The sequence below is a fragment of the Condylura cristata genome, unplaced genomic scaffold, assembly GCF_000260355.1.
Source record: "Condylura cristata isolate star-nosed mole 26May11 unplaced genomic scaffold, ConCri1.0 scaffold00011, whole genome shotgun sequence".
NCBI lineage: Eukaryota > Metazoa > Chordata > Mammalia > Eulipotyphla > Talpidae > Condylura > Condylura cristata.
In genome coordinates this window covers 52,779,140-52,804,338 of record NW_004567112.1, presented here as the reverse complement: position 1 = coordinate 52,804,338, position 25,199 = coordinate 52,779,140, and the positions used below count along the sequence as shown (strand labels likewise).

Here is a 25,199-nt window from a genome sequence, read left to right as displayed (position 1 = left end):
CAAATGGAGAATATAGGCTAATATTGCTCACACTCTACCCACTGCCTGTGGAAAGAACAGGTCAGAGAGGGTAATTATTTCTCAGATTTCGATTTCCCCACTGGTGTTCTCATTAGCACTGGAGAAGGTTATTTCTGGGATTATGTCAGTAAAATTGCAGGCCTGCAGGGCGTACAAAGATAAGAATAAACTAGACTTCCTTTAAAAACATTTTACTGCCTGGGGCACTTTTCTGAGGTTCTGCATAGATTGGGGAGGGTATGGTTTCTCCACTGGGGAGGGGAAGTGGGGAGGGTGAGCTCTGTCTACCTCCTCAGTTGATATGAATTTGATGATTCTTAGTGAAACTCATTCGCTGTCTGTTTAAGTGTATTTTGAAGAATCCTGATGTGAGTGATTTAGAAATTGTATTAAAGCCTGTTAGAATATCAGGCTTAGTAGTAGCCTAATAAGGATTAGATTTTGATCATATTGATAAAACTGATGGGAAAATTCACATGCTCCCATTTACCTTGAATGAATAGATTGGTGAAAGGGCTGATCATATAGTAAGTGCTTTTTAAGACACTACCAAACTGTTTCCAAAGGGAAAACACTATCATTTAACATTTACAACATACAATGTTAATAATTATTTTTTTTTGTAGATGATTTTATCATTTTGGGGAAGTTTCTTTTCATTTCTATTGGGTTGAGCAGTATTGTAAGCATAGGTATTCTTTTTACATCTCTTTGCCTGATTGTGGTATTGGGGTATATCTAGCCTCATAAAATAAAGAGGAATATCCCCGCTTTTCAGTTTTCTAGAAGAGTTTGTATAGAATTTGCATTATTTCTCCCTTAAATATTTGGGAGTATTAATCAGTGAAACATTTTGAATGTGGACTTTTCTTTATTGGGACTTAACTACTTAGAGGTTCAATTTCTTTAATATTATTGACTCTTCAGAGTATCTATTTCTATTTGATTTATCTATTTGTATCTTGCAAGGGATTTTCCCACTTCATCGGAACTGCTAAATTTATATTCATAAATTTGTTCATAATAGTTTCTCATATTTTTCCTGATCAGTTTAGGTAGAGGTGATATTTTGATGAAATTATTAAATAATTAACTTTTGGTTTCATTGATTTTATGTATTGTTTACTTGCTTTTTATTTCATTAATTTTTGACAACATCTTATTATTCTTATACACTTTGGCTTGCCCTCTTTTTTAATATTTAAAAAAGATGGTAATAGGAGAGACCACTGACTTGAGATCTTTTTATTACATATGTTTAATGCTATAAATTTCTCCTATGTAGTTTTTCAGTGATTTTCCAAATATGTTCATATGTTGATTTTTCATTTTCATTTAGTTCAAATATATTCTAATTTTCTTTGGACTAAACTTTTGGTAAGTGTGCCAGTTAGCATTCAAATAGGGCATTGTCCACATAACTTTGTTATTGGTGATGAATTTAATTCCATTGAGGTCAGAGAATATATTCTGTAAAAGCTAAATCTATCAAAATATTGAGATGTTTTATGGCCAAGAATATTGTCTGTCTTAGTAAATATTTTCATCCATCTGAAAAGAATATGTATTCTGCTGTTGAGCAAAGCAACCTATAAATGGTGATCAAGTCAAGTTGGTTGATCGCATTTTTCAAATCTTCCATTTAAATTTTTGTTTAATTTTCCCCCCAATTTGTTCTATAAACTATTGCAGGTGGTATGTCAGTCTCACACCATAATATGCATTTGTCCATTTCCTCTTTTCATTCCTCAGTTTTTGAAATTCCACTACTAGGTGCACATATGTTTTGAGGTTGTTAGGTCTTCTAACTCCCCTATCACGATAAACTTTACTGTCCTGGTAATAATCTTTTGTTGGGGCTTTTTACTTTTTTCTGAGCAAGTATCATCTGTACAGATCAGTAATTTTCCCTCTCCAGCACTCTCCTTTTGGGGATTTTTCTGTGTTCTATCACTAGGGACTCCTTTTCCTAGTTCTTCTAGCTAAAAAGATGTTTTTTTTGTTTGTTTGTTTTTTGTTTTTTGTTTGCTTTCAGTATTTTGCTTCCTATCTTCTCATGAAGATCTACACTACTCTGTCTGTTTTCTAGGTAAAGTGGCAGGAGAAAGTATCAACATTTAAAATGAGAATTCCCCCATACTCTTCAGAGCATAGGGACTTCATTGTTTCATCGTGATTTCTTTGCTGAGAGAGGGAGATGAATTATTTTTCTAAGCATTTTCACATCCATGCTGCTACTTGCTCATCACGGCCATGTCAGCAGCCCAGGCTTCCAGTGAGTTCAGGTGGGCGGGGTTGGGCTGAGGGGTGGGGGGAAAGAGAAGAAAAACAGGACAAAAATGAGAACAAACTCAACCCAGAGGATTCTTTCTCTCCCATGCTGTAGGGTTCTCAGGAGCTCCCTTCTCTTGTTATCTGGTGAGAAGGGGACTTTATCTGAGTGGTTGTAGTGTTTCTACTTGTTACACAACTCTGTGAGTCAGGCCATCCTTGGGTTAAATCCTGAGTTCATAAGGACAACTCCTCCTTCACCTTCTCTCACCCTCAACTCAGTACCATTATGGATCAATCTTGAAAGTTTGATTTCCTATCCCAAGCTGCCTGCTAAGGTTTTATTTTGTTATCAGTGGAGAAACAGGCTGTAGTCAACTGATGTTTATGTGTTCTTCAGAACCCTACTAAATCCCATTCATGGATTTTCATAATAAGAGTGACATCAGCATTTGCTCCTTACCATGTGAGTCCACTGGTGAACAATCTAATGTACATAGTCTCAGTCAATCTCATATCAACCCTACAAGGGAGAGGTAGCTTCTCTTTAATCAATGGGGAAACAGAATCAGCTAAATTAAGGAATTTCTGGAGTTCTCTGAAGTTAGTAATCAGCAGCACAAACTCAGTTCTGACAGGACTCCAAAAATATGCTCTTAGCAACTCTGAAAGGTGGAATACAATTAAAAGAACAACTGGAACCATGTTGAGGTAAGACTTGAGTGCTGAAATAATAGGTCTGAATCCATAAAATACAAACACAAAAGACAAATCATCACTTTATTTTCTATAACCAACTTGATTTTTGGCTGAGCTCCCATCTTGTGGGACAGATGAAAATAAAGGGGCCTTCTCTCATTTCTGAGATTGTTTTTCAACCTTTGGTATCCTGCATAATAATGGAAATACAGGATTTATTCATTAGTGGATCATAGAGATAATTTTTGAGAATGTTAATATCTCTGTTCTGACAACCTGTACTTTTGGGTGTGCATGTATGTTTGAGAAGTCCCTGCAATGTTTGGGACATTGGTGTGCATTTTTTAAAAGATTTATTTATTTGTGCATACAGAACTGGGGTACAGGCCAGAGGCTCAGGGGGTGGTGAGAGGCTTCATCAGAGACAGAGCGGGGAGCAGAACAGGCAGATCCATGAAGTACACTGCTGAGGGGAGCAGCGGGCGGGCCAGGAGAGGTCTGCCATGCCATGTGGTCACCTCTGGGGCAGGCAGGAATCGAACTCATGCGGAAATGGCTTTAGCTTCTCAATGCAGTGCTTTAACCCGCTGCGCCACCAAGGAGGGCCCCATTGGTGTGCATTTAAGGCTGCCAGGACCTGCTCTGCAGTCATTGTTCCCTGAGATCTTACTATCTTGTGGTTGGGGCTGTTTGGTTTTGTTTGTTTGTTTTGTTTTGTTTTGATCTCTCTCACCTCTTTCTCCATTTCTATTTTCTTTCTGATACTCTGTCTACAATAAATGACTTTCTCCCACTTTTTCACTTTTTCCAAAACCTTATGAATTCTTTGAATTGTTAAAGCTTCTAGAAAATCACAGTCAGAAAGCCTTGCATGGTATTTCTGTTTGATGCTTGTCCCAGATGCCTTTATAGATGCAAAGATATAGACAGATGGACCTGGTGGGAGAGGGGACAAATGCAGTGAGAATAGAAGTTATTATCTTTTTTTCCTTTCCCTTCCCTTTGTTCTTTTTCTTTCACCCCCTTCCATTTTACCTTCCTCCCTCCTCCTCCCTCCCTTCACTCTTGCCTTCCTTCCTCTCATGTCACTGTATTCATCATTCCTTCCTTTACCCCATCTCATACCCACTTCTTTCTACTAAACCAGCATTTTTGTGCACATCCTTTCTTTCAAGTATATCCAACTTCAAAGCCTTTATCCTCTTTGTTGAGCATATGTTCCTGCACATTGACAACACAAGTTTTTCATAAATTCAAAGATTAGTTGGTTTCTCTGATTTTGTACAACTGTTTTAGTCAATCTCAGATGATAAGCACATTTGCCTTCACTGCTTTCTACCTATTGTGTTAGCTATCTGTTATTTTATAATAAGTAATCCTGAAATTTATCAGTTTAAGAAAATGTAATTTGTTATCTCATGGTTTCGATGGGAAACAATCAAGTGCCATTTAGTGGGGCCCTGTGCTTCAGAATCTCAAACTCTGCAATTAGCTGGTTAGTCTGGCCTGTGGTTCTGTCGAGACTCTCCTGAGGGGAGGATCTGCTGCCAGTTCCAATCATATAATTATTGGCAGGAATTAGATCCTCACGGACTGTTGACTGGAGATTGTTGTCAGTGCCTTGCCAACTGATCCCTTTCACAGCACAACTCACAACATGGCAGTCGACCTCATCAGCAAAATAGAAACCAAAATCTCTTATCATCTTATCCCAGAAAGGGTCCCATCACTTTGCCAGATTCTATTACTGGAAATGAGTCAGTTGGTGCAGCCTCTCTCAAAGGAAGGAGAACACACAGCAGTGTGAATACTAGGAGTTGGATTCAGTGGGGCCATTTCTACCACAGCAACACTTTCGGTGGGTGACAATACTCTAAGAAATTCTGAGTCAAATTGTCAGTTTTCTTTTAGTTGATGAAGGAAAGCCACAATTTCCTGGTAGGTATTAGCTGTGCCTAGCCCACACCAGGTGTTCTCATGGATTTTACTTCACTTAACCCTTAGATCTTTCGTATGATGTAGGTGTTTGTGGCAGACTCTGCTAACTTTCCTTGCTTTTCATTCTTTCTTTCATAGTAAACACATTTTTATGCTCACCCAGATTTATTATATTTTCCATTCTCTCTTGCAGTTAGACGTGGTCATGTGCCCAACTTTGGACAATGGTTGTAGCTCATACTGCTGTGTGGTGGCACCCAGTAAATCGCCTTCAGGGAGAACTGGGAGATATCTTTTCCTCTCCTTTGTCTTTCTTCTGTTTTTCTATTTGGAATGTAAATGCCATCATCTTAGGCCATGAGGTGGAGACCAGACAGGTAGAGAAACATGAAAACAGACCTCTGTTCAAGACGCTGTAAAGCATAATCCCAGCACTCTGCTGACTTTTGAGACTTCTGGGTGAGGGACAACAACACATTGCTATCTTATTTATTGTACCACCACTATTTTGGGTATAGTCGTTGGCAATCAAATCTAATCTTAGCTCATGTGAAGTTTGGTACATGAAAGTGGGGATAGCTTCCTACTACAGAAGCTGTAGTATTATGTAGTTGACCAGTTGGCAAACAATTTGTAAAGGGTCACCTGGTAAATATGATAGATTATTTGGACCATCTATAGTCTTGGTTACAAAGTCTTCCTTCCTTTTTAAAATAACAGCTTTTTAAAATGGAGATAAAAGTTTAGCTCAATCCTTTGAACCTGTAACAATCATTGTTATCTCAGAGAGTAACCAGAGTTAAACGGCTGGTCTTGGCCCTGGGAGACAGTTTATCCTGTTCTCATCCATTAGGGATAGGCAGGTGCTGACTTGAGAGACTTTCCCCTTCATGGAACCATGTCTTTTCATCTTCAGTTTTGAGTATTTCTCTTATAGATTTATTGATTGGAAAATAATACCCTCCATTGTATTTTGAGAGTTATCTTTACTCTCAGAAGCTGCACAAGAGGGAGTACTTATAAAAGATGAAACGTAAATTCACCAAATCACCAAAAGGACATTGCAATTATGGGTCATTAATTGTCTGGTATTTACTCAAAAATAATAAAACTTTCATTTTTGGAAAAAAAGTTAGCAACTCATGTTAATACTTTTAAAAACTTTATAATGGTACTTGAAAATTCAATTAAAATCATTTCAACATCCTGGAATTACACTAATCATCACAATATTGCATTATTTTTCATTTCATGTGATTGATGATTCTACAGTGCCCATTATGTTTATATCTTCCAAACCAATTTTTATTTTCCCATTGAACAAATAGTGTAATTTTGCTTAATGTATTTAGATAGATCAGAGAATTCTATAAAACATTGTACTCAAAGTACAAAAATAAGTGCTTTATGAACACTTGTTAATACTGTTTTTGTCTCTTGGTATCAGCTAAAGAACTTCACATAAATAAAGTCAGTAATAACAAAAAGAAACAAAGCATGAGATTTTTTAACACCTAGAAACCAGAAATGCAATTTGTTGACAGTTTGCCTTCATTAAGAGGTAGGAGATAATAAGATGTGGTTAAAGTACAGTAAGGAAAGGTAGAAAAGTCATGAAGGCATAGGATACAATACCAACAATTACATTCAAAATTATGTAATGGTAGATTGTTTTAAAAAGATTTATCTGCAGGCTGTGAGCCCAAAGGTCTCTCAGGACTAATAGTAAAATATTGTTTGCATTTGGTAAAAGGATGCTTATTTCTTGCAAAAAAAATTAATTCAAAAACATAGGTATAGTAATATTTGTTAAATAGAGTTTTAAATTTTATAAGCACACCTATATTTAGATAACAGAAATAGTTAATGACCAAAATGTTTTCAAATAAATACAATTTATGGGTACCTGCTCAGTGGTATCGTAAATGTATATGTGATTTTGTCAATTCATGCTTTAAAGCTCTTGAATTTCTAATGAAATTTTTTTATTTGCATATAGTTTTTTTTTTATTTCTCCTGGGGAAAACATTTGAAAACTCACTTTATTTAAATATGAATAATAGTTCAGGCATTTAACTGATCTTTAAAAAGCTTATTATACCAACCTAGCATTTGGCAGTAATAGTGGAAACTAAAAGTTTAGAATAGAGTTGGTTTATTTTTGGGATTCTGACTAAGTGATACCAGATGATGCACTTAAATGAGGATATTTATTATCAGTTCTAAAAAATGGTGAGAATGGGCTACTACACTGTGAACTCCATTGAGGAAAGAAATAGAAAAATATATCTGCATTCACAGTTTCTAGCATAAGAGTTGGTGCATAGTAAACACAGACTGATGCACATTCTATGAAGAATAGCTTTGGGAGTTAATAGTAATAGAGACTGTCAAGTTTGCTTAATTCTCAATATTAGTAAAGGAAATAAAGGAAAACTAAGTTCTATAAAAAGGGGAAATATCTGTCAATGTTATTTTTCCATTACAAATAATAATAACTTTATTTGGGAAAATACAAGTGTTGTGTGTGTGTGTGTGTGTGTGTGTATGTGAAGAATAGTGGATAAGTAATCATAATGGCAAAGTTAAATTAACTGTTGGGCAAATTTGTAAAATACAGAAAAGGTAAAATGGCAACATACGCTTTAGGTGAAGGTTTATATAAGACATCCTTTCTTGTCCTTTATTTAAAAATTAAAGTGTGTTCTCCTTCATAAGTTAAAAAATAGCAGGTGGAATAGGAAAAAATCTCATTTCCCTAATAATTTCACTAATGAGAGCAGTTTTGGGTGGGGGTAATTTTCTAGATCTTCTAGTAGGGTAGAAGGAACAGCAATTTGAGAAAAGGCAGCATTTCTACAGGTAATAAAGGTAATAAAATAAATATCAAATCTCACTGTTGTTTAGTTCTTCCTATGTAAGACTGGCTGATTTTAATCCTCACTGAGACACTCATTAATTACTAAAATTTAGAACCCAGTTCTAATTTCCTTGATGTTCCTAAATTATTGGCTTGGGTATTTTGTTATTATCACTTGGTTGATTGACTAATTTTTTATGAAGATTTGTTTACTAGGAAGCAATGAAGAAATAACAGAAAAACAAATATTGATGCATAAGTTATTATAGGTATTTAAAATGTGATAATTTCAAAAGACCTCAAATATAAATATCAGACAAAAACAAAACAAAACAAAAACAAAAAAGAAACAACCAATAAACAACAAAACCCTGTGGTTCTACTTGCTTCTTAAAAGTCTGATTTTTTTTTTCCTAACTCATCTAAGCAAGACTTGTGCTATGTCAGTTAACTTGGACAAAGTAAATAAAGCATATGGCTTAATAGATAATGTGATGCTTTCTATGATTATGTTTTAATGGAATTTAAAGTATTTTGTAGATTTTTGCTAGAATGAGGTAATATTTCAATAAATAAATAAAATCATATCTACTCAAATAAAATCAGTCCTTAGGAGGTAAATATCATGAATACTTCCACTTTTCTGGGACAAGTATTAAGATGGTGTTCCAGTGATTTTCTTCATGGTTTGGTATTATTGTCTGCTTAAGTTTCTCTATTTAACTTTTATAATACATAACTATGATTTCACCTGAATGGATAATTTTTCTCATAAAGAGATTCCTGTATTTACTACTTGTTAATTTTAATTAAATTTAAAACTTCTTTGGCTCAAACCTTCTGTTTTACATTGATTATTCATGCAGAGTACTCTCTTCCATTTATTTTCAAGGATTTTAAATAACATCAAGACTTTTGTTCTTGGAATTTAGAATACTTATTAGGACTTAGTAGGAATTTGTCTGCTGCCTAGGTAATGACTGTCTGAAAATTAAAGCAGGTCTGTGGTGGGGGAGAGGGAGGAGGTGGAGAGGGAAATATGAATTTGAAACTAAGAATTGTTTAATAAGGGATTTTTCTTATTTTTTAGAATTAGTTTGATCCAAGATTTAGTTTGAAGCCTAAGTGAATTCAAATTCATGCTTCCTATGAGATAAATATATATAAAAATATGGCTTAGTTATTTGCTTTAACTTAGACATTGTTTTTGTATTTTTTCGTTTTCCAAAAATGTGAAAAAAGAAAAATATTAAGGGGAAATAATAAAGATTATAGTCATTCCCAACTTAGTTGCACGTTTGCATCATCTAAATATCCTTAAAAGTTATCTGTTCAGGATTCAACCCCTGGACAGTCTGATGAAATTGCTTGGAGGTATAATCTTGACATTGGGAGTTTGAAAAGCTCTCCACATATTTCTAAGTTTGAGTATGTACCCCAGGGAAAATTAGAAGTAAAATGTCAAGCTGAAAACACAATATTTTCCAGTATTTCAGCTGTCTATTACTTTGAGGCATTTGCGATCTGGAGTTAAGAGAACTGAAAGATTGTCAGGACTTACTGTTGACATTTACCCCTTTTTGATTGGAGTCTGGATTGATTTCAGATCACAAAATTCCATTCAAGAGCTCACAAACTTTTCAATACCTTTGTGTGTAAGTGTTCCCATGTGTTCTGCTGAATTTCACATAGGACAAGGTTTTTTTAAGTGGAAATTCTAGTAATATATGTCTTAAACCACTAATGAAATTAGAGCAGTCATATTATTATTTGGGCTTTGATTATTTCTGTTTAGGGGGAAAAAAAACAATGTTTTACAAGTACGGAGCAGAAAGCAGTATCGCAGTATCTTCTCTTCCCTCTATCACAGTTTAACACATCACCAACCTGAGCTATTTCTGGAAGAGGCATAATACTGGGGCCTTGGGTAAATAACACCCTGAAGGTGCTACTGATAAGCAGCAAAGGTTGTAACTTTTCCTGTGACAGTTTCAAGACCTAAGGCCTGCTATGATACCAAAGCTGTCTGATACTTATCACCAATAAAAGAAGGGGTAGGAAGAGAATTTCTTGACAGGTTTAATATTAAATGGATTAGATAGTTGAAGGCTGAACCCAAGTTAATAGAACTGTTGTTGGATGCTGGATGGTGGTCTGCAGGCTGCAGAGAGATAAGTAAGAGTAAATCTTAACTTTCTGGAATGACTTTTCAGCCAGTTTTGCTGTGGGGAACCTTGGGCAGGGTAGGCAATCCAGGAAAAATGCACATGGCCTAATGAGTTTAATAAACGATGGGTCTTGTCTTGTCACAACCATATCTGTAGCACATCACAGCAGTTTCCAGGAAGTCCCCAGGGGCTGCAGAGGGCAGAGAGTTGCTGACCTATAACAACTTGACTGGATGACATTTTCAGACCAAAATGATACTGGCTCCATTAAAGCCTGGACAATGTTTCCTGAATCTGCAAACATACCCCTTCTGCCTTTTGTGACTTTGTGTTATCACAGGGCAGCTGAGTCAGCAGCTACAACTTGAATGTTTACTTGGCTTCCTCTGTTGTAACTGGCTGCTCAGACTTGTCAGCCTCTGAAATCCAGTTGAGTGAAAGATCTCTCCCTTCTGTCAGGATTTGTAAACAGACCTCCAGGCTGCTCAAGACTCTTGGAAGAACAACTTTTGGGGATTAGGGCTCTTTAGTTCTGTATCAGACACAAAGCTCCTTAACTTTTGATTTCTTTAGGAATAACATTCTCATGGTTGGGATTCTACGATTAGGGTACACTGCAGAGTTGCAGGAAAGGTGTTACTTCAGGAAAAGTGTTACTTGTGATCATTAGGGGACTGAGTTAGAAGTTTATTTCTTCCAGATAGAGTTTCGTTGGTCTGATTCTTATTGGAAAGTTTTTAAAAAGTATCTTCAGAAGGTTCCATATCCATCTCCTCGGGCAGTTACTGCAAAAGTGGGGTAGACCTCGTATGTTGTGTATGCCGCTAAGTCTTGTCCAAGGGTCACTGCTTGTTTGAGCTGGGCAGCAGACACGGGTGCTGTGGCACTGGGGACGGCATATCCTGAAGGAGGAGGCACAGAAAACCATCATGGAAGGAATTCACATTTGCTTCCTTTTGGATTGTGAACACTTTACATAATGTCTTTTTCACAGTAAATATGTCTGCTTGAATAGGTGTGCTCAGGTCTGGTCAGTCCCTTTATCTAGGCTTAGTGACTTTTAAAATGGCATTTGAGAGTCCTAGTTCAGTCTTCCTGAAAGTGTGGTCAGCTATCGGTCAGAATTATCTCATACTTAGAAAATTAGAAGCAATGGAGGTAGGTGGTAAGAGGTGGACACTTAAAGGATGCTGAGTTCGTTAAAACCTGTAATTTAGAGTACACTCCCTGGTGTACAGTTAAAGCACAGCACTATAAAGTTCTCTGCAGTCACTGCAGCATGAGTTTGATTCCTAGCCAGGGAGGTGACCCATATGGCACAGCAGACCTCACCTGCCCGACCCGCTGTTCCTCTCGGTGTCTTTCAGTTAGCCTGTTCTGCTCCTCGCTGTGTCTCTGATGAATCCTCTCACCCATTGCACCTCTGTACCCCGGATCTTGTATCTCCCACCAGGGAGAGCCCTCTAAATTACAGATTTTCATGAACCCAGCATCCTTTGTTAAGTGTCTGTCTCTTAACACCTGCCTCCACTGTTTCTGATTTTCTAAGTGTGAGGTGATTCTGACTGATGGCTGTCCATACTTTCAGGAAGACTAAACTGGGACTTTCAAATGCCATTTTAAAAGTCACTAACTCTAGATATGAGGACTGACCAGACCTGAGCACACCTATTCAAACAGGCATATTTACTTTAAAAATAAATAAATCTTGGCCCTCCCTGGTGGCACAGCGGGTTAAAGCACTGCACTAAGAAGCTTAAGCCGCTTCCGCATGAGTTCGATTCCCGCCTGCCCAGGAGGAGACCACATGGCGTGGCAGACCTCTCCTGACCCGCCCGCTGCTCCCCTCAGCAGTGTACTTCATGGATCTGCCTGTTCTGCTCCCCACTCTGTCCCTGGTGAATCCTCTCACCCTCCGCATCTCTGGCCTGTACCCCAGTTTTGTATGAATAAATAAATAAATCTTTAAAATAAATAAATAAACCTTAAAAAAAAAACCACCCATAATTTAGAACTTTTTCAGAGGGTTTCAATTTATAAAGGAGGGAAGCAATTAGTGAATTGGCAGGGCATAGTAGCAGGAGTTCTGGAATCTGGATCTGATGCACACCGCACACCGCACACCTCCCATCCCCAAATAAAAGGTTAAAAACCATTGCTTTTACCTAGAAAGATGTGCAGGCATTAGATAGACTGGTGGAAGAAATTCTAGTTTACTATCTATCAGTGATATTGTATTTAATAGCACCAAAAAATCAAATACCTAAAGCAGATCCTATATTTCTAAATCATGTCCAGTATTGTAAACCAACATTACCTTAATTTAAAATACACACACACACACACATATAAATAAATTATAATGAATGCATTACCTAGCCTGTTCACCTTTAGACCTAACTGTGAGTGGCAACAGCATCATTTTCATCCCTACAGTCAAATTGTCTGAGGTGTATTTGGAAGGCTTGATGTCTCCTGACCTTTAGAGACAGGGGGTTTGAGTGATAAGACAAATGTTTGTCTGTTTTCATGTTAGTATTGTGTATAGCTGGTTAATATTCACTTTTGAAGAAGAGAGCATGACAGCTATTATTTAAAAGCATATTTCCATAAATGTTTTACACTGAAACTTGGATATTTCTTACACAATCCAAACTTGTCTAAGATAACAAAAAGAGGGAAAATATACTGAAGCATATTTAAAGTAAAGCCCATTTGGTTTATGTGCTGTGGAAGTCTGCCCAACCCCTGATACATTGATTTTTTTTCTGGTGGTTTCTCAGGAAATGGTGGCAGGAAGCTTAGTGGACTATTAAAAAAATGGAATCTACTTCTTGGCTCATTCGCTTTGGGCACTAATGCTGACTAAAACATTAGTAAAGTTTGGTACATTTCCCAAGGATCTGAGCAATGTGCACACAATTACTGCTCCATATTTTGAAACAGCATTTCTAATTATATGCTTGTGTGTGTGTGTATGTGTGTGTGTGTGTGTGTGTGTGTGTGTGTAGGCAAGATTTTATATTTAGGGTATTTGAATTTTCATTTTCATTTGGTTAATTTAACCAATATTTGTGTTTCAAACAGAATCCTTGGAGCCCAATAACCTTTGCTTGAGTCTACAGCAAAGTTTGGGAGACGATCTCCAATTGTTAGGCATTTCCCAAAAAACATTTTATGCCCTCAGTATTTTTAACTTATTGTAGGCACAAATAGAAGGGATAATATGATAAAACATTCTCAGGAAAAAATAAATCCTTTCCAATGTGAAAGCAAATTCTAGAATTTTCCAGACAATGGCTATTTATTTATATAGTACACAGCTAAGTGTCCTTGTGTGCAGCTTTCTGCGAGAGGGTTACTTTCTCCAAGGATGAGCAGCTCTGGCTCAAATCCCCAGTGATGGGCATGTTAACATTCGGTTTTATGGAAAATAAGCACTGGGGTTAATGACCCCAACACTATCCAGGGGGGACCTTGCTCTCTGTTCTGACACATGTTGTTCTGATAACCTTGTAGGGGTCACACACCTTCACCACATTCTACAGTATGAAGCAGACTGTAAGCTGAATGTGAAACATGATTAGTTTCAACTTCACTTGCCTGGATGGAGGATATATTAGTAATTTTTGAGAAGTAAAAGAAAACAAAAGGAGTCCCAGACAGATGTTACAGATTTGAAGACTATAGTTCTTAACATTCAGTCCTGGCTAACATTTGAATCAATCAATAGGAATGTCCTATTTGTATGTCTAGAAAAATTCTCTGATTTAGGCTTCTGAGGGCTATGTCAGTACAAGAAGTTAGAATGATACATTTCTTCAAAAGGAAAAAAATAACATCTATTTCTAAAATATAATAGTTATATAGTAAAAGAAAGTTTTCAAAAAAAATTTTTACTCTCTAGTTAGTTTATCTTTAATAACAAGCATTTGTTGTGGGCACATTATAAGTGGAAGAACAGCTTCTAAATATGACCTGGAAGGTTTGCCAATCTTCAGGGTCATAGGCATTATTTTAAGAAATCAGGATATGCTTCTGACCAAGATAAAAAATGAGGTGATTACCCACATAGTGAAAGAACTCTCCCAACCCCACGCACTCACACACATTTCTTACTTAAAGTAATTTAAAAAAAATGTGATTTGTGCATTTTCTTCAGAATGCAAAATAATAAAAGTAGAATCAAGGATTGGGATTGAAGCGGGAGCCCAAAGATTATTTAAAAGCTGCTTGACCTTAATCTTTCTAGCACCTGGTTTCTTCATCTGCACAATGGGCACAAGAATTGAACCTATCTCTTGTGACGTCATGAACATTACTCAGGTAACAGCATAATGGGTATGTAGCAGAGTGCCTGTCATGTAGTGTTGAAATAAATATCAGAATTCTTTTACTAAAATTAAAAGCCAAAAATCAAAACAGATCAGATGCAGAGTTGACTCATCTGATATCACACAGCTGCTTTAAAACTAAGTAAAGATGGGCCCTCCCTGGTGGTGCAACCAGCTAGGATGCAGCACTGCAAGCTAGCCATAGCTGCTTCATGTGAGTTCCATTCTGGACCCTGGAAGTGACCCACATGGCACAGCAGACCTCTTCTGTTTCACCCACTGCTCCCTTTAGCAGTGTACTTCGTTGATCTGCCTGTTCTGCGCCCCACTCTCTTTGGTGAAGCCTCTTACCGCCCCTGTACCTCTGGCCTGTACCTGAGTTCTGTATGCATAAATAAATAAATCTTAAAAACAAACAAACAAACAAACAACAACAACAACAACAAAAACAAGTAAGTGGAAAGGAGACCTGACTTTCACTCTCTGCTCCATTCTCTTTGCTCATACTTTGTGGTACATTCATTTCTATCACCACTGATGTAAATCAGATTTACTGCTGGTGAAGTTCACAAACAACTCTATTAGTACATGGTCCTAAAGAAGGCTTTCCAAACACTCTCTACAGGTGCCACTGCAGGCACAATTTTTTCCATACCTGGAAAAGCAGCAGCAGAAGCAACAGCAGCAGCAGCTGCAGTCGGAGCATCCGTCCCCTCGGATGGGATGCCTAGGGTCTGCAGGGTGTACTCCGCGGCGTAAGTCTTTGCTTCATCCACATAGGCACTTAGCTTTGGCGGTGTGAAAGGATGGCTGGAAAGCATAGTCACGGTAGGTGTTTTAAACTTATGACAAAAGTGAAAACCTAAGGTGCTACTTAACTGTTAAAGGTGATCAGATACTGGATTTTTTGGTGGATATTTTTCATTCTCTTTGCTAGTAAATCTTCTAAATGCACATGCACGTAGGAATGTTTGTGAAATGATCTACAATTTTGATAGTTGTATGGTATGACTTCAGAGAATATTGTAACTCATCACTATATGGTTTTCTAAGAATATTTTCTAAGAACATTGGCTCCTAAAATATGTAGAAATACAAACTCAAAGTAAAATTCATAAGGTGATATCCATTAACTGTGAGGTCATATGTTTGGCCCCAAATTTAAATGACATACACAATATTATGGATAAAACTAGCTATTTCCTATGGTTCAGACAGATAAGAGAATGGACTATAGTTTTGATTCTATCCCATTTTTACGCTTCACTGTTTCCCACTTCACTACTTATTCTATATAGTAGTATTATAAGAAATTGAAGATCTTTTAAATAGCAATCTTTCAGGCAGCACATACATTTCAAATACACATTTCTGCATTTTCATTTAAGGAAAAATGAGTAGGCTCATGTTTAGAGAGTCACAAAATATGCTTCATTTCTAAGACACTCATATTCTAAACATCTAAATTATTTAGGAATTTGGAGGCATTACACACATTGCCGGGTTCTGACTGGCCAGAGCTGGAATGGTTATTTTATATAAGAACAGTTGTCTTTGGTCTTGTCCAATGGCAGAGTGCAGCTGATACACTGGCTGGCCCCAGTTATTTTTCTGACAGAGTTCTTCTAATATCTGTAATAGTTAAAAAAAAAAAAAGATTTCTTCACTCAAATGTCACATTTGTACTATTCCTCCAGCATTCAGGTATTTAAACTCAAATCTCAGTTTAAGCTAATATAAGAAGATATAAAATGCCATGTAATTTAATGACTTACAAAATTTCAAATGAACTCAATTTGAACTCCATTTAAAATCCTGTCTGCTAATTCATAAAATAATTTTTACAGCATTTACTCTAATGGTTTTAGTTTAGTCCATTAGGCTTAACTTTTCCCCCAAGAGTTTAATTTTACCATTTGTTTGACATATTATTCCATTTTAGAAAATTATATTTCCCACAGTGTTTCTAGATTTACTCATCATTACCCCAGTCTTTCTATTTATAATGGCTTAGAGAAGATAACATAAGAATATATTCTTATATAACATAAGAGTATATTCTTGTCATTTGTCATGGAGTTTTAACTTCACATTTTCAAAAGTTAGTTAAAAAGTTTAATGGGTTTAATATTTATTGATGAGCATTAATACATGGGTGTTGATGCTCACTCACATTGTCTCCGACAAAACCTACTTCTGGCAGTTTTTACAGTTGTCTGATTTTTAGCATCTTCCTGTATGTTTGTCCTTGTATCATTACTCCAAACATAGTTTTTCCTAAAGGCACATATTTTCTTCATCCCTAAAACCATTTTTGGTAGTTCACAGACACTCATGCTCCTATTAGTCAACAGATTCAGTAAACTGTGCAAACTAGCTTTGCAAAATATGCATACATTTGAATAAATAACCGTGGGATGGTATGATGCCCCAAGGATGAATCTAGAAAGCTTTGTAGCATGCCATGTTCAAGTTTATTAAATTGTAGGTTGCCTCTATTTTTTTCTATGAATATTTTAATACTCTTAGTTTTGTTGCACCTCTTGTCATGTACAAAGTCTTTCAAAGGTTCCTGTGTAAAAGTAAACTATAAAATAGTAAATTCACAGAGGGATATGCTTGCTTTCCTGTTTATTCCCATGGTGCAAACACTTGCTACAGGAAGATAGGCTTTTAAGTAGAAACTGCAGGGTAATACGTTTCCCTCGGCCCTTTTTGGGAGCTCATAATTCCACTCTGGGATAATTTTCAGTTTCTAAGTCACAGCTATAGAAACTCACAGAAAAAATGAAGGAATTTTAATTAGTTGATAGAGAAGATTCTTCATACTGTAAAATAAAGCATGACTAATTTCCAACCTGGCCTTAATAATTAAAAAAGCAGAGATCACTATGACATTAGAACTATTGTCCAAGATATACAGTTATTGTTATTTTCTTAAAAGATTTCTCCATGTCCTAGCACTCCAGTTAGATTCTTTTGTTTGCTTTTTAACTCAAGATATTGCCATAGATAACAAGGTGTTTTCTTTTAAACATTGTTTTCAAAAAAAAAAAAAAAAACAAAAACGTAAATGGTCTATTCATTCCTTGTCATAAATATTCTTCATTTGTTGAATAAACTGGATCACACATAACTGGTATTTATTCTGAGTTAATGGTCTTCACTACATATTATTTCCGTTTTAGGTATGGGTTAAATCTTAATAGCTCTCAAGATATTTGCATTTCAGTAAAAGATGATTTTTGGTTTCAAACTTTATGAAAAGGAAAAGGAATGTCTATTAGAGTAATGTACTTACCAACCATCTTCTACCACTGTACATTACTTTGCCTGGTCACTAAATCTGTTTAGCAAAACAGAAGTCCAAGTAGCGATCAAGGCAAATAAGGTAATAAATGGTCTTTGGCCTGTGTTAAACAATCTGTCCCTGGAATAACATCACCTACCTGGGGAGCAAGTTTAATTCCTTGAGGCTTTAAAGTGACAGGATTCATTGGGGTGAGCTCCATCCCAGGTAAAAGATCAAAGAGTTTGTCTTCTCTCTTGTCTCCTTTCACCTGGTATCCACGACCCAGGCCTGTGTATGCCAAATAGCCACGGCCGCCCAGTCCTCTCACTCCCGCAGCCCCTACAGGTACATTCATGTAAATTTCTAGGAATGTAAGAAGGCATTAAACTGAATCAAACCACCAGAAAATCACCCTGAATCTTACTGTAATGGAAAAGTTAGCCCATGTCACATTGATTATTGCTCTGAAGATGGGTAGAAAACTCTAGGATTCTAATATAATGAAACTCAACATAAGTTATATACCATAGATTAAAAAAATTATCAAAGAAAGCAATGTCATCAAAGTTATTGATATATATATGTGACCAACTTTAAAACTTTGGCACAGAAAAACATTTTGAATTACTGTCTTCAGTTACTCTTATTGATATTTTTCTGTAATTAGTATCAGGAAGATGTGAATTAAGTATCCCACTGTATATGACACCATGTGTGTTAAAATTAGTCTTACATTTTTGTTATCAAATGGTAAAACCAAAAAATTTAGCTTCTCCAATAATTCCATCCCAATGACCTGTTGGAAAACCAACATTCAGAAAACTTGTTTTTGAATTTACCATTCTCTCTTTTATGTTCTGGCAATGTAAGGTTTACATTTACATTGAGTTTCATTCATAGATTCCTTTTGATTTTTTTGCTTTGCCACATTGTAACTTTGATTTCCTATTTGTGGCATGAAAAGATAAAAATTTTAAATTGATTACCCTTAATCCATGAATATCATTCATTGATTTTTTTCTTGTTATAAAACAGATATATTCCCTCCTTTGGAGTAGAGCTTTTTTTTTTTTCCCCCCCTACATTACAACTGGTTTATAACTTGTATATAATGTGTATTTACAACTTATGCTTAAGTGATGTGATGTTAGGTTATAAAGGCATAATGTTTTAATGACATAGTTCATGATCCTATAGGTGGATTATCTTTAATGAAATGCTGATTACTTCTTTTGCATTCTCATTGTTGGTGGAGTGATTATATTATGAATATGGAATTTTTATGCTATTGAAGATTATAGCTCCTAGGATGGTTAATTCAGTTCTCCTGAAAAACAGTAAAATATGGTATAGTAACTGTTTTGACAAACATGTCCCTGTTCTTCTACATTAAACCCAAGAAAATATTTAAACAATTTATTGTTGAATTACCTCGACTGGTGTCCTAGTTGAAGGATAGAATGAGTCTGTTGGCGTATGCCACATTCTAGCAGGATCATTTTGAAGGATCTTATAAGCAGACACAAACTAGTTTTTTTTTGGGAAATAAAAGTAAATTTTCTATTTGAACCAATTCAATTGCTTGAATCAATTAAGCTCAGAAAAACTGAACATTTAGATTTTATACAGTGTTCAAGACTTCCTGTTTGGCAGTTTGATGGAGCTACTTTTCCCCCTATTTGAACTTTACTATTTCGTTTCCCATGTTTATTTCCTTAATAGAGAGGCTTTTAGAAGGTATAGTATATATTTCTTGGAGGAGGTCAGGTTAGAGAGTTCCTATCTTAGAACATATTTATGATGACTAGTTATTTCCATTTTAAGATGATGCCACTGAACCACCATCAAATGCATGCCCTTTGAACTGTTTGTACTGTGAACTGTTTTACCGTGACCATATTTCTCTTACTTGGAAATTTTGTAACAAATCACATATAATTGCAACAATGAGGTCCAGTGAGAAGAGAGAAGCTAGCAATTGTGGAACTGAGTGTTAGTTTCTGAACATCTTATGGATCCATGTAAGCATCAAGCGTGGGTATCAGACTCATTTGTACTATCTTCTGGCCAAGTTTTTTCAATAACCAGTTGTAATGTGAAAGAGATTCCTATGGATAGAGCATTATTGATACAGTATTTGATTTTTTTAATCAACAATTTTCTAGCTCCTTTCTCCCAGTGGACCCAATTTGTCTAAGGCTATGACAATGCAAATCATTTGAAATCTTCAAGTTCCTATAGGAAAGAGAGGACTAGTGTTACCTCTCACAGAAGGGGCTCGGATAATAGCCCTGCTGCCAAGATGTCCTTTGGTGGCTGGGAAGTGAAGGCTGGGGATTGCTGTGTAAGGTTGGGGGGCATAGAAGACAGGAGCACCAAGGTAGGCTGCTGTGGGATCATAAACAGGGCCGAAGGAATAGGTGTACTCTCCTTGAAGCATGGTGCCCCTTCCACCTGTGCCACGGGTGTACCTAACGTAGCTGTCCTTGTCCACTGGTTTGGCTAGGGTCACCTCTATGGGGGACCCATCCAGAACCTGTTGTAGAGAGAAAAGGAAAATTAAGAAAACATGAGAACAGCCAAGTGTCTTTGAGCTGCATTATCTCCTTTTAAGTGTTTGATTATTTGTCGCCATGTTGGCTATAAAGTGTGGTCAGTGCCTGCCAACCTGCTTTTGGCCACTGTTGGTGTTGCCAACAAGGTGACATAGTGGCCACTATCGACATTGGTTATAAATTTATTACCTGAATTATGTGAATATATTTTTAAGATTTATTTATTTATGCTTACAGAACTGGGATACAGGCAGACCAGAGGTGCAAGCGTGGGGTGGTGGGAGGATTCACCAGAGACAGAGAGGGGCACAGAACAGGCAGACTGACAGAGTACACTGCTGAGGGGGGCAGCAGTGGGGTCAGGAGAGGCCTGCCATGCCATATGGGTCAGCTCCCTAGCCAGGACTTGAACATGTGCTGCAGTGGCTTAGGAGAGCTTCATAATGTAGTGCTTTAACCCACTGTGCCACCAGAGAGAGCCCCATGTTAATTTTTTTTTCAATAATAGTTTATTTTTACATCATTTTGTGCCTTTTTCCATCTCAGTTGTAAGCCTCGTGGGCTTCCCATGACCAAATCACCCATGTGCCATCACCATAGTCCAGTGCACTTCCCCCCACCCCAATTTTTGATCCCATTCCCCACTCCACCCCTGTAAAATGTCTCTGGTATATAGCTGTTCATTATTATTATTACTGTCTCTCCTGGTCCTTTATACTCCTGCTATGAGTGAGACCATCCGGTATTTTTCCTTTACTTTCTGGCTTATTTCACTAAGCATGATCTTTTTCACTCTTGTTGCCAGAAAAGGCATTTTTTTTTTTTTTGGTTGCTGAGTAACATTCCATTGTGTATATGTACCACATCTTTTTAATCCAGTCATCCAGTCATCTACTTTTGGGCATTTGGGTTGATTCCATGTCTTTCCAACTGTCAATAACCTATGCTAATATTTTTAATGTGGTATAGATATATCCATACGCACACACACACACACACAAACACATATATGATTATTGATTTATATAATTCTAATAAATTTTAGGTGGAATGTAATCTTCACTGCCTAGCACACTAAAATTAAGGCAAAAGAGAAATAATGAAGAGATCAACCATTATCAGTTCTTAACACTTTGGCCTGGGACAGTCCATTTAGACCTTTCCAACAGCCAGTCAGCTAAAAAGCTTGCTCCTTAAAGCAGTTATGTAGTAGGCAAGTTTTCACTGGAAAGGGAGCCTAACAGTGTAGCCCTGCTTGAGGAAAAGGAATATGTGAAGCCATTGCATTGTCCCCACAGACAATGTATGTCCTGTGTCTTTGTTTCTTTGTACAACCTTTTGATGTGCTGACCAATTAGGTGCAAACAGGGATGGTGGGAGAAGTGATGAGGTTTCCTCAACTCAAGTATTACTTAAAACTTGGCCTTAAGAATTACTGCAGCGGTTCTTTCTGACACCAGTGTTTGACTTTGCAAACAGCTCCAGATGTTGATAATGATTCTGTGTGTATCTATATGTGAGACTCCTTTGAAATGAGTGTGTACACAAAAATCAAAATGGCACACAGACACTTGAGAGGTTGATGTATGCTATGAGATGCTTGGTAGGATGATGTATGCTATGAGAAAACATTTGTGACTTCTTTTCAGTAAGAATATGATGGGCCTCTATTATGTATGCAATAAAAAATTAATACAGAGTGTCCTGCCAAAGTTCCCCTTCAAAGCTACAGACTGTATACTCTAGCTTCTGGAATATTGAAGTCTGTTAGACAAATTTGTGCTCTGTGGTCCTCCAGACCATTTTGGTCAGCTTCTAGGGCAATGTTTCCCTAGTTTCTGTACATTCTTATTGCTTCCATAGCAAGGATCAATGACAAATACATTAGTTGGAATGCATGTGAGATAGAATCTACCTGATAGGTACTCAGTGATCTTATTTTGATGTTGATGTAATTAGAAAATATGAGCTTGCAATATTGAAGAAATGGGGGGATCTTGGACATAAGATTCTTTATATTGAGGTAGAGATCAAAAAGTTCTCTGTTTAAAGGCACTTTATATCATGAGGTATTTTGAATGCTTAAAATTTAGTATTATATTTTAGTTATTTGATGGAGACATTTTAAGAGGTAGAACAATTTATTTTTAGTCTGTATAACCCCAACATCAGCAAAATTTCTTGAACATCATAGAAACTTTAGATATTTATAGAGTTGGTGAGTAATCATGTCCAAAGCTTAATTCATCACTTCCTTTCCAAAGAAGTTTCCCTTATTGAAAACCAACAATGACTCATCCTTCTTTCTCACCCTATATCCAAACAGTTTTTGGGATCTTTGGATTTGTTCCTGATGGCCTTGTGTAGTATTCTCTTCCGCATTCCATTCTACCCTTTCTCAATTTTTATTCCTTATGATTTGGGTGAAAGTATTAAGTTTTTCACTAGTTTTAATTACAGTGCTCTCACTATCCAATTAAACTTCAACTTATATTTGATTATTCTTCTAAATTATAACTTTCATCATTAATTCATTGCATAAAAACTTCAATGCTTCACCTTGTATAATAATTTAAATGCAAATATCCATCCACTCAAAAACTAAGCATGTTCCCATGCTACTTTATAGACAAACATAGCTATAACATTTCGTACACATTTAATAACATTGAATATATATTGAATGTATATGTACTCTATATGTACATATACACTGCTACAAATTATCTAGCTATAAATATCTATAGCTGTAAAAATTGAGAACAATATGAATATTTTTTCCAGTGTAATTATTCTAGTTAATTATTTAGCATTTGCTTTATGATTGACTACCCTTTTTCAGCAGTTATCATGTATACTCTGCAAAGTTTTCAAATTGAAAAACACTATTCTACAAATTGTTTTCAAATAAGAATTTATGATACTAAATGTAATAATCACTGTAAATAAAATAATTTATTGTTGCATGGACATATGTTTATGCATTAACATTTGCTTTGCAGATATCTTTTTATATTCTGGAGTCAGTACTTTCTTCCTCCCCAAGTATTTAAACTTTTCTGTAAGCCCCAGAGAAGCTCAGGTGTGTAGATAAATTGTCTGAAGGGCCTAAATTGGGAGATTCTCTGTATGTCCTCCTTATCCAATTCCTTTTGGTCTCAGCTGTGGGGAGTTTCTCTACATGGATTCCTCTCCTCAGGGCTTCTGGGGCTTCCTGGTTTAATTTAGCCAATGGGGAGCTCTGGTAGGAGGTTGGAGAGAGATTATAATGAGTTTGAGCCACAGTATTTACTTGTAATCTAATAAATAGTTAAAATTTGTAACTCAATTACCACAATAAATAATGATGGGATATAAAAAGAATAAAGTGAAAATGCTTATCAAAGGACCAAAAGTCTACCAGAGGAACAAGGCAAGTATACGAATACCTTTGAGAAGTACAGCCATGTACTGTGGCTCCATCTCTGAAAGGTCGTTGGCCTGGTTGCATCCTTATACCAAAGATCTTTACTTTCCTCAAAAAGACCTGGCCTATACCACTTTCTCCTTTAGAGTCCTCATGACTTCTCCAATTCTTGGCTCTTTGACTAAGACTATAGTGAAGATGCAGTCTTTGACCAAGACTATAGTGGGTCTTTGGCTCCTGTACTGACTATGACTTTAAGTCCTTCCGCTCAATGCCTACATCTTTGTGATTAGTCGTGTTGTCATCTGTCTCTGGAAGGACTGATTGATGCATAGTCCCCTGCATCCTGCTCTAACCAAATTGACCTACTTTCGCTGTTCTGTAGTCATCATCTTGTTCTTTCCAAATCCTGTACCTCTATGAGTGTCACTCATTTCCCTTCTTTTTTTCTTGTGGAATTCTACCCAACTTCATAGTTTACTTTAGATATTATCTTCTCTGACTCTTTGTGACCCACTTCTCCTTTCTCTGAAGATACTTAACTGCTTTTAATCTTTCCTATGAATCATGACTGTATCTTGAAAAGGAGTTTGTGTACCTTTTTTGTTCCTCTGACAGGATTTTAGCTCTTCATAAGCATTTTTGCTTGATTCTTTTTGTATGCTATCCCAGTCATTATTTAGAATAAGTGGTTTACAAAAACATCTTAATGTTTATTGGATTGATAAGTATATATTTTATTGATTTTCTACATACAAATAAGGATATAAAGAAGTTCATTTTTAAACATTTTCACTATGTATCACTTTTCTGATCTATACATATTTTTTAGTTGTCCTCATTACCTTCCCATTTAAAGCTTTCATCGCTTCAACTGCATCTTCTCGGTTACTAAAGTGCACAAAAGCATAGTCTCGGATTTTCTTTACCCTCTCCACAGCACCTGTAATAGAGTAACGTAGTCTTGTTAGCAACATTGGGTTAGTACTATCTATTTTATTTTGCATTAAGTTTTCAGAAATATTTGATATTGTATTGGAGACAACACTTAGATAAAAGATCTCATTGAGATTATTTTGTGTTTAAAATTCTACTCATTCAGTAGATTTTAGTTGTAGTTTTTTTTTTTAATTTATTTATTTGTTCATACAGAACTGGGGTACAGGCCAGAGGCTCAGGGGTGGCGAGAGGCTTCACCAGAGACAGAGTGGGGAGCAGAACAGGCAGATCTACGAAGTACACTGCTGAGGGGAGCAGCGGGCTGGTCAGGAGAGGTCTGCCATGCCATGTGGTCACCTCCGGGGCAGGCGGGAATCGAACTCATGCAGAAGTGGCTTTAGCTTCTCAGTGCTGTGCTTTAACCCGCTGCGCCACCAGGGAGGGCCTTTAGTTGTAGTTTTTTAATCACACCTATATTCTGTCTGCTGATAATGTTATGGATTTGTATTTTCTACTTTCTAGGTAAGTTTTTAAGAGTAGTAAATTGTCTTCTCTTATATGCTATAACGTAAAAGATAGTAACTTATATGTGGTACAATATTTGTTGATTGAGTTGAATTCAATTATTGATCATCTTACAAGTATATATTTAAGTGATTACCATTTTAAGATGCATGGCTTTCCCCCCAGAAAAATGATCTCTTTCGATTTATATA

General features: G+C 36.4%; 1 protein-coding gene across 2 annotated transcripts in view; it reads right to left on the bottom strand.

Annotated features, from left to right (window-relative positions):
* Positions 1–10,618: 10,618 nt before the first annotated feature.
* Positions 10,619–25,199, bottom strand: part of A1CF (APOBEC1 complementation factor) — a 48,373-nt gene continuing 33,792 nt past the window's right edge. The window contains exons 6-11 of one of the 2 annotated variants that reach the window (XM_004680889.1): positions 24,390–24,487; positions 19,846–20,119; positions 17,741–17,946; positions 15,787–15,923; positions 14,947–15,101; positions 10,619–10,859 (exon numbers count right to left, since the gene is read on the bottom strand). In XM_004680889.1, coding sequence (XP_004680946.1) covers positions 10,708–10,859; positions 14,947–15,101; positions 15,787–15,923; positions 17,741–17,946; positions 19,846–20,119; positions 24,390–24,487 — 1,022 coding nt within the window. In that variant the 3' untranslated portion in view covers positions 10,619–10,707. The remainder of the gene's footprint in view (positions 10,860–14,946; positions 15,102–15,786; positions 15,924–17,740; positions 17,947–19,845; positions 20,120–24,389; positions 24,488–25,199) is intronic. The other variant, XM_004680890.1, reaches the window with a different exon arrangement.